The sequence below is a fragment of the Alligator mississippiensis genome, chromosome 1 (assembly GCF_030867095.1).
Source record: "Alligator mississippiensis isolate rAllMis1 chromosome 1, rAllMis1, whole genome shotgun sequence".
In the NCBI taxonomy this organism is placed as follows: domain Eukaryota; kingdom Metazoa; phylum Chordata; order Crocodylia; family Alligatoridae; genus Alligator; species Alligator mississippiensis.
This window is the reverse complement of record NC_081824.1, coordinates 186931397-186951133: the sequence shown is the minus strand read 5'-3', so window position 1 is coordinate 186951133 and position 19737 is coordinate 186931397. Positions and strand designations below refer to the sequence as shown.

The 19737-nt window shown below is 44.7% G+C and overlaps 1 protein-coding gene across 1 annotated transcript in view; it reads right to left on the bottom strand.

The window, feature by feature from the left end:
• USH2A (usherin) overlaps positions 1-19737 on the bottom strand; it is a 642051-nt gene that overhangs the window by 366096 nt on the left and 256218 nt on the right. Inside the window, exon 29 of the mRNA XM_059717779.1 lies at positions 17164-17349. Within this exon, the coding sequence (XP_059573762.1) occupies positions 17164-17349 (186 nt within the window). The remainder of the gene's footprint in view (positions 1-17163; positions 17350-19737) is intronic.

Sequence of the window (19737 nt, the reverse complement as noted above, 5' to 3'; positions counted from 1 at the left end):
TTAATCAAATCAAAGCCAAGGTTTTTTCCCTCCAATCAGAAGGAATAGGGGGAAGCCTCATCTTGGATTCGAGTGCCAGCCTGGGGCAGGCAGCAGCCCAGCTCTGGCTTTGGCCTGGGGCTCAGGGATGATGCTGGAGATGAGCCACTGCCTGCCCCAGACTGAAATGGCATGTTTGGTGGGGAGAGGCACAGGCCAAAGGGAAGTGCAGGGTAGGACGAGATGGCGGGGGGTGGAACCTGCAGCTAGCCTCCCTCACCCCTTGCCCCAGTGCCTATGCCTTTCCTGATGCATCATGCCTCCATTACCCCTTGTTTCCCCATGCCAGCTGCCCTCTCACCCCCTTACCTGCTGCTCTGGCTCCTCTAGTCCCACCAGCACCAACCCAGTCCAATCAGGACCTGCTTCCACTTCTCCCTAACCAACTGGGCTGGGACTGGGGCTGGGGCTACACTGCTGCTGACTGCTCTGGGGAACAGAGCTGCAGAAGAAGGGAAGGTGGGGGAGATGAGGGTAGCACAAGGAAAGCAGAGGGTTGGGGGGAAGATGGCAGGGAGGAGCCAAGGGTGGGGGGGTGGGCCCTAGGAGAAGCAGGCACAGGCATGGGGGGCAAGCAATAGCAGGTGGGTGGCAGGTGGCAGGGGCCACATGGCAGGAGGCAAATACAAAGGGGCACAGGCACAGGGGGACAAGGGGCAGGAGAACAAGGGGCAGGGCCCTGGCTTCTCACCCTCTGCTGCAGCATTCCCTGCCACAACATGAGGAGGGGATTATAAAATGACCACCACTAATTAGATTCTATACATAGAAAATTATAATAAATTTATAATTTTTCATGTATAGAATCTAATAAGTGGAGGATCATCTTAAATTCCAACTCATCTTGGATTCAGGTAAATATGCTAGTCCATACATCTGTATTTCAAATGCACTTTCAGCTAGAAGTTAGATGAATTGCATTCACTTGTCAAAATTTGGAGCAAGAGGCCCCTGCTTTAATATCTGTCTTTTTTACAGCAACACACAGAAGCTGTAGTACCAGACTCTTCAGATACTGGAGTGCCATCATGAATAGCCATATGCAAAATGACTGTGGGCAACTCTAAAATAGGATGTAGTGGTCTCTTGTATCAATCCCCATAACATAAAGCTGGCCTGAGTGTGCTCTAGACTGTATTTAGAGGGGCACCTCCCTCCATCATTCCTCACCAAGAGCAGCACAACCAGGCTCAGGTACATTTTCTAACACTCCCATACACCAGATTCCCAAGTGGACTATTTTATCTCGTTATCTTCAAAGTTAAAAACAACATACACATACCTCATCCCTCCACCACCTTTCTTCACTGGAGGGCAAAAAGTCTATGTTAATTTTTGTGTAAACCTAAGTGGAAGTTTCTATATAAATATTTCGGTGATCCTTTTTTTTAAAGGATAAGAATTTTTTTAGAAGAATATTAGTATGTATCTAAATTTGCTATAATTTTGTTAACATTTTCAAGTTTATTTATTTATTTATGTACTGGATTTATATGCTGCCTTCTCCAAAAGTGGCTCAGGGAGGCTTACAATAAAAAAAGATAAAACCAGATAAAATATTAAAATAAAATAGTAACTGATAAAACAACTTCCTAAGCAATCGTCCACACCTGAAACTCAGCCAATACAAATCCACCCAACTAAAAAGGTCTTAAAGTGCCTGCAGATGTCCAGGTTCAGGCACTAATGGACCTCAGAGGGGAAGAAGGTCCAATGGCAATAGGTGACTAGCAAGAACATGCTCCTACATCTTTTCAAAAGTTTACACAGTTTACACAGATGAAAACTGCAGGAAGTTGCTCTCAGATGACCTTAGAGACCATGATGGAACAAAAGGGAGGGCCCACCCATTTAGTGAGATAATTTACATTTTGTGTGAATAAATGTATACTGTCAGACAAGGTTCTTTGGGTAAATGTGATATCTTTTATTAGACCAAATATTTAGTTGATCTAATACAATCTCCAACTATTTAGTTGGTCTAATAAAAGATCACATTTACCCAAAGATCCTCATCTGCCTATGTCCTTAGACCAACACCCCCTAATACAGGGGTGGGCAAAATATGGCCCGCAGGCCAGATCCAGCCTGCAAGGCCATTCTATCTGGCCCATGGGACCCCTAAAAATTTTGTAAAGTTAATATTGATCTGTCCTTGGTTCATGTCAAAAATGACAGAAACCAGGGGCAGTAGGACCCAGGGGAAGCCCAGCAGGTTCCCAGAACAGCAGGGCCTGCCCAGCCCTGCCCCCCCAGCCAGAAGCCCCAGCAGGGACCATGTGGCTGCACTGTGCTGGAAACTCAGGTAAAGGCAGGGGGGAAGGGCAGGGGAGAACCTGGGCAGGGAAGGAGCACTGGGAAAAGTGGTCCCTTACCCACCCTGTGGCCGGTACCCTGTGCTGCAGCCCTCATGTGGCTGCCTGTGCCTGCTCAGGACAGCCCTGCGCAGACTGGAAGTGGCTGCAGCAGGGAGTGCCGGCCACGGGGTGAGCAAGGGGCTGCTTTTCCCCGCACTCCGCATCAGCTTGTCCCCTGCCAGGGAGCAGGGGCTCAGGGCTGCAGAGGGTCAGGGCTGGGGGGCACTAGGAGTGAGCAAGTGCATGGGACCCACACTGGCATCCCGGGGTCAGCTCTAGCAGGGCCCAAAACAGGGCAGCAGGAATACAGGGTCCCGGCCGGCAGGGGCTGTATGGAACTGGACCAGCTCCCCACCCTCCCCCTGCTGGTACAGCCCGGCTCCACAGACCCCTGCCAGCTTGCACCCTGCTCTGGGCCCCTCAGTTGCTGGACCTGTGACATCGGTCCCAAGACATTGGGACATTGATCCCAAGATGGTGACCAGGGGGCGGGGCACCTGCTACCCATGCGGCCCTCGGCAGCTTGCCAAAACTGGGTCAGCGGCCCACTGCCTGAAATAATTGCCCATTCCTACCCTAATACATGTATACAGTAGCAATGAACTGTAAACAAGACTCATTTAGATCTAAAAATCATACAAGTTGGAATCCTCCTAATATTCTAGAATATACATTAAATTTTAGAATGTACAGTAAAAAAACCCATATGCATGCACAAGCACTCACACACACAGTCTGCTGAAGGAGAACACAGAACACAGCTCTAAGCCAACTTTATTCATCCCCAGAGTTTGGGATCAGTGAAAGCCAAAACATCCCTGGAGGGAGGGAGCGAGGGGAAGAAAATAAAAACATTTATACATTCTATCAGCCACTATACAGTTTGAGGTTCATGTAGAGCATTACATGCTTTTCATGTTCCTAGCTATGCTTGCAACACAACTTTTCTCCACTGTTTTCTCCAATTCTTCCCCTGTACTCAATGGTTAGGGTAGGGAGCAAGGTGTAAAACCAACTACTGACAGCTCCAAAGGATTTCTTTACATTAGGGAGTATTTCTACCTCTGCTACCTCCATAAATAGGCTTTGTAGCACATGACAGAGCAGCTCAAAGATTGGGCTTCAAATTTAATCCATGGCATAAGTCCCACTGATTTCTACGGGAGAAATTGTGAGGGCCATACAAAACCATAATTATGATTTTCTCATATGCTATATAATTCTGAGAAGCTACTTGTTCATTTCTAAATGATACCCTCTACATCCTGGGTGTAACACTCATCCAGCCCTGTGAGCTAATTGAGGGATGCAGGGCCGGTCTCTAGGACAGACTGGGCCACATTCAGCACATGCCCTAAAATGGCCCCATGTGCCACTTGCAGCATGCATGCTGGCTCCAGCCCCATGCACTGCATGCAGCATATGATGGCACAGGCCTGACATGTAGGCTGGGTTTGGGCCATGTGCTACACACACCACATGGGATGGGTCCAGAGCATGAACTGCATGCACATATGATGCCCAGAGCACATGCTGTCTGAGGCACCTGGAGATCAGCTTTGCATGCTGAATTCAGCATGTAGGGGCAGTCTGTGGGCCTAGCCCAGCCCCAGAACCAGAATGCAGAGCCAGTCTGGATAGGGGCTACATGCAGCACATGTCCTGGTCTGGCTATAGGCCCACACACCACATGCATGCCACACTAGTCTGGCCCCACATTCAGCATACACCTGCCCCAGCTTCATGCAGTGTGTCAGGCAGTTTGGGGTACATGGTGCCCATGCCAACCCAGTTTTGCATGCTGGATTCAGCATGTGTGGCCAATCTATAGACCCAAACTGAACCAGACCTGTTTCCACTGTTCAGGTTTAGTCTGGTATGGACCCTACATGCAGCAGACGCCCATGCCCAGTCCTACATTTCTTGTACAGCACATGCCCTGTATCAGGGCCGGCCCGTCCTATCCTAGGGAACCTGTGACCACAGGGGGCCCCGCAGTCAAGGGCTCCCCTGCACCCATGAATATTCCAAATGAGTAGCAAGGGGGGTGGGCAGTTGTCACCACTTTGCATTGCTGCTGCCTCCAACACCAGCTTCACATCTGCCCAGTCACCACCCCCCGCCCCAATGATGCCAACACTGGCTTCTTCAGCCGCCCACCAAGCCACACTTTGCCAATACTGACGCTGGCTTCTTTGGCTGCTTGGCACCCCCACCTTGCCAATACCACTGCCAGCTTCTTCCCATCAGGGGGCCCCAAAACTATATCTTGCAGCCCCCCCCCCAAAATTGTGAGCTAGCCCTGACCCATATGCTGTGTGCAGTGCATGCAGTAGCTCCAGCTCACACATCATGTGAAGTGTGCACCACATGGGCTCTGCTCACAACATATAATGTGTGGCACCAGGGCCAGCACATGATGCTTGCACTATAGGAAGGCCACTGATGCATCCCCAGAATACAGGGCATCCCCTTGTTGAGGGTGGGGAGGACCACCGCCCCCACTTGGGCAATCAGCAGTAAGGAGTGGGGCCACCACAAAAAGGCCACCTCCATCCCCCCCTGGCTGGTTTGAAACCATGCTTCTCCTGGCTGTGCGCTGCCCCATCTCCAGGCACAGCCAACAGAATCACAAGGACAAATGATTGACACATATTTCCACCAGTGAACTGAAAAACAAGACTTTTTGCAGCCCGTTCATTTAGAAATGAACAGGGGACAAAGGGTTTAAAAACAGGATGGTCCAGTATAAAAATGGACCAACAGCCACCCTAATGCAGTGTGCAGGGCCAGTCTGCTGCACTGCTGGCCAAGTGACAGGGTTCAGGCTATATCTTTGACACCCCTGCTCTACATAATATCATTTGTATTTTTACCCTTATTACTGTGGGCAGCATTTATGTAGTTTATGTTCTGTGAAAAAGATTCAGACGAAAGATTATTTCTAAAAGGCAAGGCTAAAGAGAGTGTTGACTTCAGGATGATATAAATATATATAGGAATGTGATTAATCAAGAGAGAGAGAGTACCAACTTCAGAAACAAAAATCTGTTCTGGAGAGTATGAATTTAAAACAAAGTTCCATGATTAATAATTATAAAAATGTACTATCAGATTCTAACATTATGCAAATGCAAGAAATAGTTTAAGCATGTAAGGCTTCATTCTCTGCTGATTTACATCTGGTGAATTTATTTACATCTGTATAAAAGGGGTATAAAATATTTCCATTCAGATGTCCACTATGCTTTAAAAAAGAAGGCCTTATGCAATCTTGCCTTCCATTTTGAGTTAGGCCTTTTGGGTTCTCTTCCCAGCTTTGCCACAATGTGATCTTGAGCAAGTCATTGATTGCATTCATAGTAGCAAATGTTGCTTACTGGTTAGCTCCTTTGACCCAATATTTTAGCCCTATAGCGATTAAAGCTTCTGCTGTTTTCCTTACTAGTAATAGGTAACTGGTAAATAGAACAAGATCTTGAATCTCTGTCTCAATGACAGAAGTGTAGTAAAGCTGCCCCATTCATTCAGAGTCAAAGTTAGGGTGATTTAGCTAACTTGCATTGCTATAGTATCATGTAGAAATAGCAGCTAGATCTTAACAACTCCTAAACAGTGGCTCCCCTACCCCCTTTGAAGTGGCTAAAATGTACATTTGTCCATACCCAGAGTAGCTATAATTAACACTGCTTTCTCTTGCCACTTTTGCTTAGATGTTCTCAATATTACAGACAATAGGAAGCCCAAAAGCCTCGAACAAACCAACTGTGCGACCGTGGCTCTTCCTTTTCACCTGGGTCTTTACATTCTCTTTGAGAAGAGATTGTATTTCATATTCTGAATTTCTGTGGCAGGCAGTGAAATGCAGATAGAGAGACTCTTCTTTCTGTAGGAGCCAGCAGCGGCTTGTTACACCAGCCAGTCCACCTCTAGAAATAGCTTATCTTTAAAGCAGGGGACTTGAACTAATGCCATATTTTACTATACCCCCTTTTTGTGCAGCTGTGATGACTTTGCATGCTCCTCTATTTGTTCTGACCACAGCAGTAATGTAATTGGCCATCCCAAAATGATGATCAGCATAATAGACTGTGGACTCAGCACATTTGTAGTCTAAATGTTGTCAAGGAATCACAGCAAAAGAGTTTTAAAGAGGGATATGAAAAAGAACAATGAAATATTTACACAGAGTTTTTTCCATACCAGCCCTTGTGCTTGGCAAGGAGAGAAAAAAATGAAGAAACTGTTTGCTGGCAATATTAACAAGTGTGTAAAGAAGCACTGTGAGATGATAAGAGGCAGCAGTCAATTTTTAATACTGAGAAAAATGATAGGTAGGGTGGAGATAGGCTGTGGAGGGCCTTGAAAGTGAAAGTAAAAAGATAACGTTGATGTGATAAGAAAAAGGCAGGCAAAAATGGGATGTTGAACATTGATGGGCACTGAAGACTAGTCCAGACCATAGGAGTGTAAGAACTGGACCTAGCTTTCAAGTTCCATTATGGGGAGGTAAAAATCTTCACTACAGAGAGATCCCCTACATGAACAAAGAGAGAAGAAGATGAATGAGGACATCAAAATGGAGTCTTAGGTTTTTTCCAGAAGTCCAAAACTGCTTCATTATTTGGGTCTCTCAAATGATGCAAGCTTTGAATGACAAATAAGTTATCCCGGCTAACTGAAGATGCTGTTTGTCATATACCTGCAGTCACTGAGGTAGCAGAGACTGTGAAGGCTAAACCAAGCCAAATGAAGTGCTAGAGAGTAACAGGCTGCAAAGCTGAAATTTCCATACCCAGCTGCAAAAGCTGGGGCTGCTTCATTAAGCTTCACTATTTCCTAGTGAAACTTAGATTAAACTGATCTGGAAAGAGCTGTTTTCAGACTTCAGGAGGTTTGGAAGGCCTTGCAATGACTCTTCAATTACTTTTCCAGACAATATTAATAAGAGTGATATTAGTGAGAGCTGAAATAAGTTGTTCATCAAGATGAGTGACTGCATCTATGCCCTTAAATGTTACAGAGCTGAGCAAAACTGGAAAACGTGCATAACAACAGGATAGTACATGGAAAGTGAGGCATACAATGCTTAAGAGGGCTTCAAGTCTTCAGGAGAAAGCATACAAGTTGGGGTTTTGAAGCTATGATGGCCCCAGGAAGCAAGGCCAAATCTATGCCACCTCCTTCCTGCCATTCAGGAAATAAGCCCAGACTCTTCACACTTACTCCATGTAGCCAACTATGACAACTAGGCAATATACAGGGTCTTCATAAAGTCCTCGTGCACTTTAAAACTTGAATAACTTAGGTTGTAGGTATAATAGAAACAATCTGTAAATGGCATTTAAAAGCATTTGAAGTTTTAGGACAACTAGAGTACACAATGCTAGACTTCAGCATAACCACCATCCATCATGATACAGTGCTCAATCCGATCTTCCAAGTCCTTGAAAACATTTCCCACTTGCACTTGAGTTACTGCACTAATTGCATTGGTGATCCTAGCCCTAAGTTCCACCAAAGAACATGGTTTTGACAAGTAAACTACACTTTTAACACGTCCCCATAAAAAGAAGTCCAACAGCGACAGGTCAGGTGAATGAGGTGGCCAAGCAATTGGTCCACCTCTGCCTATCCACTTCTCTGGGAAAGCATCATTTAAGAACTGTCGTACATTCAGAGCATACTGGCACAGAGCTCCATCTTATTTAAGAATAAATTCATTATAGCATTGTGAAGTATAGCATTGTGTACTCTAGTTGTCCTACAACTTTAATAAATTTGCTTTTAAATGCTGTTTACAGATTGTTTCTATCATACCTACAACGTAAGTTATTCAAATTTAAAAGTGCACTAGGACTTGATGAAAACCCTGTACATTAAGCCTGTGCAAAACGGCTATTATTCATTTTGGATTTGGATATGGCTGATTCGGGGGACAGTGATTCGAATCACCATCCTGAATCGATTCAGCCAAATCTGATTCAGAGATTCGGCTGCTGCCGACTCTCCAAATCTCCAAATCACCAAGGCCAGGTGCATCCCCTGCCCACTCTCCCAGCCCAGCAATGGCTGCCCTGCCCACCCCAGCTCCGGCCCTTTAAGAAAAGAAAAACCGAGAAAAACCCCAGACTAACTGTTCATGACCATGTGGGGGGGCTCTCCACAAGCCCCCCAAAGCCCCGAGGCTGCTACAGGAGTAGAGAGTCTTGGGGCTTTTCTTGGTTTTTTTTTTCCTTAAAGGGCCAGAGCTGGAGTGGGTGGGGCAGCTGTGGGGGAGTGGGCAGCGGTTGGGGGAGCTGAGGGAGCAGGCAGGGGATGAGGGTCCCCCCATGGTCCCCTCCCCCCACTCCAGCCCCCTCTCCCTGACCTGCTAGTTACCAGCTCTGAGTCTGACTGCAGCTCCCTGCTGTAGCCACCGGGGACTGTCCAAATCATCAAAGCTCTCTGAGTCTTTTCCAAAGATTCGGAGAGCATCTAATTGATTCAGACCTTTTAATTGGTCCCCCAATTCAATTCGGATTCAAAGATTCGGCCACCGAATTGGGCCAAATCTCCTCCGAATCAAATCACCACCCGAAGCTTCACACAGCCCTACTGTATATGGCCTAGAGGGGTCCCAGGCCCACACCCTGTTCTAGCTCTCAGGTGCTGTGTCTCAGAAAAGCCTGAAAGTAGTGCAAAGGCAAGTAATCAGGACCATGGGAAGATTCAGGATTTACTGAAGGGAGCATGGCACACCACCCTAAAAATCATAGAGAGTGGGGCTGAGCCCCTGGGTTGGTGCAGGTGCATGAAGGGAGAGGAGGACCTGTCCCTCTGCCCCAGTCTCCCTGACTCCAACTGACACTGCTGCCACTATCCCTGGCTGACCTGGGGGCATGAGCAGTCCAGAGCTGTGTGGGACAGCTCTGTGGGGAGTCAAGCATGGCCAGGAACAGCAGCAGTGGTATACAGGTTCCTACCTCCAGCCCCTGACCCCTGCCTGCCTCTCCTCCCCACCACTGGAAGGAGAAACCTACGCTCTGCCACCATTGTCTCCAACTCTCCATACAATTATTCTCTGCAGCACCCCTGGGCTCCCTCATGTCTGTGTCAACCAGGGGTAGGAATACCAGCATACCTCCTTCTAGCCTCTGCTCCCAGACAGCGGAAGATACCTGTTGGAGGGGACAGGCAGGAAGCACACATTGGAAAGAACTTGAGCACTACCACCTCTGTCTCTTGCCAACCCTGGCACCCAGCACAGCCACAGTCCATGCAGACTCTCTTGCACCCAGATCAGCTTAGGGCAGCAGTGAATGTACCTGCACTGCTGTACCCCTGCCATGGTTCCACCCCTGCTCAAGACTCCACTAAGGCATATATGCTGCCTTATTGCCAAACTTGAGTTCTTAGTACCTACATTTTCAACACAGGTAAACAAGATTCTTTTGAAGGTGCCACAGTGCCATGCCCCTGTGAAAGGAGATAAGCACTTGATCCTTCCTTCACTTGGTGCCAGCAGACAAACAGCTCCCATGGCTGCTGCTCCAGAGGCTGCTTCTGCTACTTCTCCATGCTTCCAGACAGACCCTGCTCTGGCAGCTGCTGTTATGCTCCGAGAAGTTTGTCCTGCTGTGAGAGGGTGGGAGATGTGGGACTAGGCTTTTCAGCCCAGCTCATCCCCTTGCTCCTCCCATTCTCCCAGTGCTGGAGGGAAGGGCTACAGGAGAAGGTGGCTCTGGTCCCAGGGTGTTAATGTCTGTAGGAGCAGCCCTGGCAGCAGGGGCTGCACCAGTCTCTTCAGGAATAGGGGTATCCCCTTTCTACCACACATATTATATATATATTTATTATATGCAAGTCCAAAATATCCCAGGCCAAAGGCAGCCCTCAGGAACCACTATCACACAAAGATAGTTGAAAACTTTTGGCAACCCATTCTATTCCTCAGCTACACTGACCTGAGCTCCAGCACAGTGGAGGCTGTAGCCAGGATCATCAGAGGGCATGTAAATAAAATCACTTGTCAAGTATCGGGGGGGGGGGGTTCTTTCATTTTCACTAAAATAATGTCAGTGAAGAGGTCTCCAGAAGCAACTACACAGCTAATTTTTAGGAATAACAGAACAGTTAATTACACTCTGATTTGGCAAGTCAAATTTGGGGGTCATGTGGACACTAGAGAAGATAACAGTGCTGTCATGTGTTCGGCTACAAGAGTATTTATAAAGCAAAATCTCCAGCAACTTACTTCCTCCAATATTTTGCATTTGTACAGGGAGCCTATACTGTGAGAATGACTTCTGTTTCCACTATAATATTCAGCAAGGTAATAACTGGTTTTAGAAAGTAACAACATTGAAGTGAAGAGCAATAATTCTCAACAGCACTGCCATGGCATTCCATGAGTTGCTCTTAGAAGTGCTGCAGTGTACATGTAGGTAAACACTGTAATCAGTTTGTTTGTTTTTTAATGGAGTACGGCTAAATTCAGGAAAGTCATGCAGGGGAACCTTGCATCTAAAAAGTTGAGAACCACCTGCCTAGAGCACTACAGCAACAAGAGCAAGTGGGCAGAGATTCTCTCTTTCTTATTTCCCAAGCTTAGCAGAGAGGTAGCACAGCCACGGCATGTGACAGAGGTAAGAGGCAACTGCATACTGAACAGCCACTGTAACTGCGTTCCAGCAAGTTGACCTCTAAGAGGAGGGATTTCAGATAAGTCAAGAAGTAAGGACTTCCAGTACTTCAGACCTAAATACACACTTAAGTCAGATTGTCTGATGAGCAACTATTATATTTTTTAAACTTGGTGGTTAAACCTAGCTACACACTTGGCCTCTCTTTAACATCACTTCTAATGGCAATATGAACATGAGTCGGCAGTGTGATGAAGCCATCATGAACATGAGTCGGCAGTGTGATGAAGGCATCAGAAAAGCTAATGGCACTTCATCATGCATCAGCAGATGCATGACGAATAGATCCAAAGAGGTGATACTTCCCCTCTATCAGGCACTGGTCAGACCGCAGTTGGAGTACTGAGTTCAATTCTGGGTGCCGCACTTCAAGAGGGATGCGGATAACCTGGAGAGGGTCCAGAGAAGGGCCACTCGTATGGTTAAGGGCCTGCAGACCAAGCCCTACGAGGAGAGACTAGAGAACCTGGACCTTTTCAGCCTCCGCAAGAGAAGGTTGACAGGTGACCTTGTGGCTGCCTATAAGTTCATCACGGGGGCACAGAAGGGAATTGGTGAGGTTTTATTCACCAAGGCGCCCCCGGGGGTTACAAGAAATAATGGCCACAAGCTAGCAGAGAGCAGATTTAGACTAGACATTAGGAAGAACTTCTTCACAGTTCGAGTGGCCAAGGTCTGGAACGGGCTCCCAAGGGAGGTGGTGCTCTCCCATACCCTGGGGGTCTTCAAGAGGAGATTGGATATGCATTTAGCTGGGGTCGGACTCGATGATCTACTGAGGTCCCTTCTGACCCTAACATCTATGAATCTATGACTCTATGAATAATTCTGTTGGCAGAGACAGTTTTGAGCCCAGAATATTATTTTGGAACATACACGGCCCCTTCTCTTGAAGTAGCAAAAATGGCTCTAAAGGCAATGCAAAATGGGGCCTTAAACATTTAATTGCTTTTACTACAGAATCTGTACTACAGAACCCTGCAATTCAATACAGTATTGCAATATCTCTTCAATCAGAAGTTTAAATCATCAGATCATATGTCGTCTTGAAAAACAACCTGGAGCTGATCAGTCTCAAGTTAGTGTTTTTCAATGAATGAGGTGTGCTACTCCCTGCACTCTTTTTCCTGACAGATCAGTCTTCCAGCATATAGAATGGAGTATAGGGGTCTTGTTACACAGTATGCTTTGAGCTGCACCAGTGTTGATCAGCTTTAGTGCTAGCTTGGAGTTTGGAGCAGTCACACCCGGCAGCACCCAGTTTCACAGCTGTGACTTGCCACTAGAGGCTTATAAGCAGGGAGGTTCCTTCCAGCCCTGCTTCTCCATGATTCTTCTCTGCTCCCCAGGACTTGGCAGGAGAGGGCATAGGGTCCAACAGTGGTAGCCTGTCCAGGCTCGGCACTGGTGAGGGAAGGTGCCCTGGGCCACAGAGCCTGGACTGGGGGCTAGAGGCTGGGGGAAATAGAAAAGCTGAGGCTCCAGCCCCTGGGCTGCTCCACTAAGCAGCCAGATGTGTAAGGGCCCACAGAACAGGAGGGTGATGGAGGGGCCACTGCATCCTGGGACACTGGAGAACTTCAGTTTGAGTGGCATATCTGTGGGGAGTGGCCACATGTTAACAGAACAGGAGTTGGGGTGTGCATATCAGAGATAATCCTGCCCTGGAGTGGTATCATGGAGTGGCATCATAGTGCCTAACTGCATGGAAACATGTTAAAGCTGCAAACTCCTCTAAACATGCCCTTCATTTTATGTCTATGCTGATAGTATTACATGTTATGAAAAAAGGACAAAAGTCCTCCTACGTCTGGCTGACACATTAGGCTTAAGGCCCCCTCTACATTGAAGTGAAGGGGTTTCACTTCAACGTAGAGAGGGTCTTCAATTAACTGGTTAACTGCACACTTACCTTAAGACCAGTAACATGTACAAAGTAGCGATCATGCCATAAAATGCTCCAACCAAGTATAAAATTAGACTTAAAAAATGTGTACTAACTTTATAGTTAGTTGTTATCCAGCTTGAATTAGGATGAGTAGCAGGGTCTCCCCTGTGGCAGGCCAGCAGGGAGAAGTGCATCATGCCCACACACAGCTGTCAGCTCTGGCTTCACGTACCCCCAAGCCTGGGATATTGTGGCAGCCATGATCCCGCAGCGCCAGGGCTCCATGGGGTGCCCCCATGACTGGAAGCCAATCAACTGAGGGGCTTCCAGCCATGGCAACTTTCTTCTTGCTGCCTCCACACTGGCTTCCCCTGCACTGCCAATAAGGTATGATGGGATCTAATTCATGGTCTACACAGTTATGCTTCCTGCCATACCACACACATGTGGATCACACACTAGATCTCATTGTGCCTTTGCCTTCCTATGTAGAGTGGGTCTAAGACTCACCAGTTTCTGTAGCTAGCAATACACAAGGGAGTGAGATAGCTATCATCATATTCAGCTGCCTTTGACTCTCCACCCTAAGAGACCAGGTACTCATTTACCATTGGTTCACCCAGGTGTGTCATTCAGCATGAAATTGGAGCTATACTTGCATTTGTGCCTTTGGAGTCTTAGAAAAATGTTTTAACTGAGCTAGCTCTTAACATTGTGTGCTATACTGCTGATAAAATAGATCAATATTTTCAATAAAAACAGGATCCTGTAAAAGTTTAACATCCCCCTCTGGTGTTGTGAACCTCAGTAAAAATTACTGTCCACCCCATGAGAAACAAAAAAGCAAAACTGATTTGGACAGGAGGGAAAACAATACATTTAGTCTCACTGTCCATGGTAAATGATATGCAAAAAACCCCCCAACAAACAGTGAATATAAATTGGTGGGAATGAATTAGATTTTGAAACTACATTTTAACAATCTAGTCAGCAACAACATTATTTCACTCTGAACTTTTATGCTGTTATAGTCTCTTTAAGATTACATATATTTATTTATTCATTCAGTTAAACATTAAAAAAGAAAAATTTTGCAACTAAAGTGAACCTACCATGCCAGGAGCATGTGCAGTTGTGCTTCAGTGGAACCTGTACTTATGGCTAGTTGCTATCTGAGGTCACCTATGTTAACAGCCAAAAAAGTCACAGTCCCTGGGAGACTTTGTATCTCCTCCATATTAACTCACACATTAGAAGGTGGCCACCTGTCTAACACATTTCCAGCCACCTGCAGACCTGCCCAGCTGTGTAAGTTGTATTGCAATCAACCTGCTAAAGCAGCCAGAAGGAAAAACAACTGCAAGATTAGGGATTTTAAAAGGCCAAAAAAAAAAAAAGGCCTTGACGTAGCTCAGTTATGTTCTAGGCATATGGCCTTTCAGTGGGGCAGTACAGAGAGACACCACTCATGTGAAATAATGGGAGGAGCTGTATTTCACTATGCCACACTGTGTACTGGAACACCCCTCACTCTCCCGTTGAGGGGAATAGAAATCAGAAACCTACATTCCCTTCACCTCATCGCAGGTGTCAAACATCTATCAGTCTAAACTACTTTATATGGAATCTGAGCCCTTCACAGTCTATACTGTATTTATCACAAGAGTCATATCATCTTACTCTATTTTAACGTAAGGAACTGAGAGGTACAGGGACAGTTAATGATGTACTGAAGCTCATGCAAGTAGTCTGTGGCAAAGCAAGGAATTGAGTTTATGCCTGAGTCCTAGGACAGCACCCTGACCAGTTTACTATGCTTCTTTCCATACTCAGAAGACTGTAAACACTCCCTGAGCTCAGCCCCTTTACTGGGGTGTCCTTTTACCTTAACTCCACTCTGAACTACCATTAATGCCAAGTTAATCCTGGACGGAACATTTTTGTTAAGACTTGAAAGAGTGAAACCACATTATTAGTGCATTAGGGACAGTTGTCTGAATGGTATTTTTTTCTTTTGTAATCAGCAGTTACTTACTATAGAGGACAAAAGAAGTGAAAGTAGAATTCCTTTGTTAATAGCTTCTCATAGATGCATTTCATAGGAGCAAAGGATCTATACAGAGATCTTTATACTATGATCATTTTTTTTTTAATTCCCTATGTTGTTGAGCATTTCCTATGGAATACAAAGTCATTCCTATTTCCTTCTACATCTTACAGGTCATAATAGTTTTTTCCTGTCCATCATAAGGTAAGTCTCTTCTATATCTGGCACACAATTAAAGTGGCATGAGGACAACAAATCAACCCATGTTATTTTTAGTGCTGGTCAAATTATTCCCTGTGCATAGATTATCTAACTTATCTAGCTCTTTTTAAGCATTTTGAATAATTTATGAGTGCACCTTGATTTCTGCTGATAGATTTGATATTACTTTATACCTTGAACAAACACATTTCTGCCAATAGTGTTATAAAATCAATAATGAATAAGCCACAATGATTATCAACCTACCACTCATAACTAACCACAGGACCTTAGCTTAGACAAGTTTAATATGCACACGTTGTCTCTGACAGACATACATAACAGCAAACACACTACACAAAACATACATATTTATACATACACATTGAGCACATATTGGGCTTGCGAAAAGCAGCAATAATATACTGCCCAAGGGTTAAGATGCTTCCTGAGATTATGCTATATTGCCCACAGTGCAGCCAAACCAAGCTTTCAGCTTTGAGCATTATGTGTCTCATTTTTTTAAAACTGTGATGAATTATATAATTAACTTTGGGGAATGTATAAACAAATCCCATTGGTTACATTTTGGTATCATGAAAATTTATTTTTTTACCATTTCCTGCCTGTGCCATCATATGCCATATCATGTTCTCATGACACTGCCAGCAAAGGAATAGGTTCACACAAGAAGCCACAACTTTGAAACCAAGCACAAGGAAGAAAATCTAGCAGCCCAACCCTGGTCTTGGTAGGGGTTTGTAAGAGATAGTTTGTGGGGCTGAGAACATGAAGCTGGGAGGTAGGGAGTTAATGGGATGGGAGCCCGTAATGAAATGGGAAGTGGAAAGGAAATGAGGGTGGAGAAAGGATGAGGAAATGAGGGAACGCAGCCACTCAAGGATAAAAGAAAAAGAAGTAAAAACGAAGAAAAAGGAAAAGCAATAAAGAGGAAGTAAATAAGGAAGGTTGCATGTTTTAATAAATTGGGATTTGCAATTGTGGGGTACTGGCTGTGTATCCAGGGCTAGCTGAGAGGTGGGAGCAGTGAGGGAAGGCAATTTTGGGGGAGCTACTGCCCCTCTCCTGGGAAGAAAGCCACAGCTCATGGAGACCTGATATGGCCTCCCTACTTTGTTCCTCTCCACCCTCACTAGACCCCATTCCTGGACCCATCTGTGCCCTGTAACCTGGCTAGCTGGCATGTGCTATGCAGGCTGTTTAGACATGATTGCACCCCTGGGGGTGGGAAGGTTGCAGACTGGGGGCAGCAGGGGGAGTTGGCTTGGTGCCAGAACCACCCCTTGGGCAATATAGTTCAAAGGGTGGAAAGTTTGTCCACACAGAAGAGGAGGGTGGGAGAGGGGACACTAGATACTAGGATGGTGGAGGACTGAAATTTGGGCAGTTCATCTAAGGGGAGTGGCCACACATTAATGGAAAGCAAGTTAAATAACCTGCCCTGGAGTGGTGTAACTTTAAGCCACCTAATGTGTGCTTAAACTTAGTTTCAGGTGTTAATGTGTGGACCATCCAGGGGTTAAGAGCTCTGGGAACCACCTTAAATTAATATGTAACAGGGCTTTCAGTGGCAACAAAATGAGAAAAAACGGATTTATGTAAACTACCTTTCAGCTTTCAGGGCTATAATACAATTCTATTGCCCTTGAAGTTAGTCAGTGAGTTTACACACACACACACACACACACACACACACACACACACACACACACACACACAGAGTCTTACCCACACATAGTGTGTAGGTAATGGTGTACATGTGTAAATACTTTATAAACAAACACTATGCACCCCCAGCCAAACACCCTCCATAGGCTGTTTACACACATGGATAGATATAACACCAATATTTTTTTCCAGGTTGGCATAAGGTATAAACATTTTTTTTTTTACTTTATGTGCCTTAAAACTAATAGTAACATTTACCTGTGAGCCTACTAGTGTCTGCAAACTCAGCTCTGATGATGGGTACATTGGGACCATCCTCTTCATATGCTTTCAGAATGTACTTCTCAATTACACCTCTGACCCCCGCAGGTTTGTCCCAGGTCACCTCAATGCTGTAACCATTTATGCTGTGAACTCTTGAGGGAGTTGGCACATTTTGTGGGACTGTGGAAGGATAAAATAGAAAATAGAGAAAATGGCAGTTCTGAGAAGACTATTGCCCCTATTCTTCATTTTTAATGGCTGCAGTAAATCAGACTCAGCCATTAGCATAAATACAATTTATTAGAGTTGTAACTTTTCAGCTTTGATTTAATATGACTGCACATCTTGAGCCATTCAGTTTAAGCTATATTTCAAAACCATCAAAACTCCATCTACATAACATTCTTACTTGTCTAGTTCAGATTTTCCAAAAACATTTAACATTTCAAGTGTGTTTAAGCATCACTCATAAAAGGAAGAGGTGGATTGTTTGCACCTAACAAGTTCAGGCAATGTAACTGAACAAATCAAAATAATTAGACTTGTTTTAGACAGGGGTTTTACAATTTTATCTCTTGGTTACATTGGTCACAAAATAACACAAATGTGATCATGATGTCATTACATATAATTTGATATCTAAAATTCAAGCATTTCAAACTATTTGAAGTATTTGTCAATAAATTAGCAACTCCATAAAAAGCATCTGAAGGAAAACTGTGCTTTCCACAGCCTTTCACAAAAGCCTTTGGTTTTGATCACTTCAGATGATAAAAAGGGAATAAAAAGAAAATGAAGATGTTTAAAAGAATTGGAAAGCCACAATCATATACACATAGAGCCCCTAATAAAAAAAATCATCCCATTTTCCCATAACCTTTAACTATTTATTAGATATTGCTATACCAAGTAAAGGTCTAGCCAGTAACAACTTCATCACAGATGACTGCACAAGGGATGCAGAGGAAAGGCCCAAGGAACACTATGGCAGGATGATGGATGATGAGTTTGCTGTAAATGCATGTGGACTCCTGAGCCCTGTTGATGAAGATCACTTCGGTTTCCCTTATATCAAATATCACTTCTTTTTTTTAACTTTATTATTTGGACTCATTAAATAAATGCAGCCCTTTGTGAAGGGAGAGGCACTAGAATGCTAAGTGTAAAACTGTTCGAGTAAATACAGTTCCTGTGAAAAGTAAAAATGTAATACTCCAGGAATGCTTCAGGTTACTACAGTAATATATTGATTTTATTAGTTCTGAAATGTAGCACAGGGCAAGGTAAGATACTATATAGCAGATGGTCTTCTCATAAGGGACACAACAAAACTGACTCAAAAATAATTAAATAGTGCAATTATTCTCCAACCCTTGGGAGTATGTAGCTGCTCAGTGTTGTGGTCAGATTGTAAATATAAATTTATAGTATAACTTACTGTGGTCAGATAATTAGTATAAAAATATGGCTATATTTGCTGTCTTTTGGATGGCAGATAAACTGGTGACAATAAGTGCTATAAGCAATATATTTGCAAGTCAGATATGTATTCTTATGGACACGATCAAAGTGGTTTTGCAATAACAAAGTTTTTCTTTTCTTTCTTTTCTTTTTTTTAAAGAAGAAAGTCATAGTGTAATTGGGGAGATCCTAGGGAAAAAGGCTTCTTGAATAAATATCTTGCATCCAAAGAATTCTCTCCATGACTGGAATGGTATTTGGATTCAATACATAGTGACAGTCGTAGATGGACAAACTACTTCACAGTGAGCACATCTATACCAGACGTTTACTGTGGAGTTGCCTAATTAGCTTTGCAGTAATTGTCTCATGTCTAGACATGCAGTGCTATTACGTTGGGGGGAACTAAAAAACTCCAGCAAATGGTAGTACTTGTAAATATAGGTGCTATCCTGCTGCAAAGTTTTTTACTCCACAGCAACATGTGTAGGTTGCCAGGGCTGCCTGGGACATGAAGGTGCTTCAGTGTGGGAGCTGCCTGCCAGCTAGTCCTGCACTGGAGCTCCCTCATACCCCAGCCAGCCCCTCTGCAGCACATTGAGCCAGGTTAGAGCAGCCCCAGGCTGGCAGGCTACCCCTCCAGGCCTCCTGCCAGCCAGGGCTGCTCCAACCCAGCTCGCCTGCTGCAGTCCCGGGTGCATATTCAAACAGTGTGCCCAGGAGCAATAAATTCTGTGTGATATACACTGGAGTTTATTGCTTTGACTTATTTGCACATGTACATGTGCGCACTGTGAAGTATTTTCAGAAAGTCACTTGCACAGCAAGATACAAAAAACATAGAACATAGAAGATAAGGTACTCTAAACTGTCTTGGCAAAACAGTAAAAAGTTAATTTTCTGGATGGACAAATGTGTGTGAAGAGAAATATGCAACCACATACTACATTCCTGCTAGGTAACACTTTTCATGAATTGTCTAGCCTTTCATTTTAACTATTATTAGATGCCTCCTTTCTAGCAGACTTGTGAAATTTGACTGGAAGTTTCAGTCTGCATATATCAGCATAGATTGGTTATGTAGCTGATATGCATATATGTGCATAC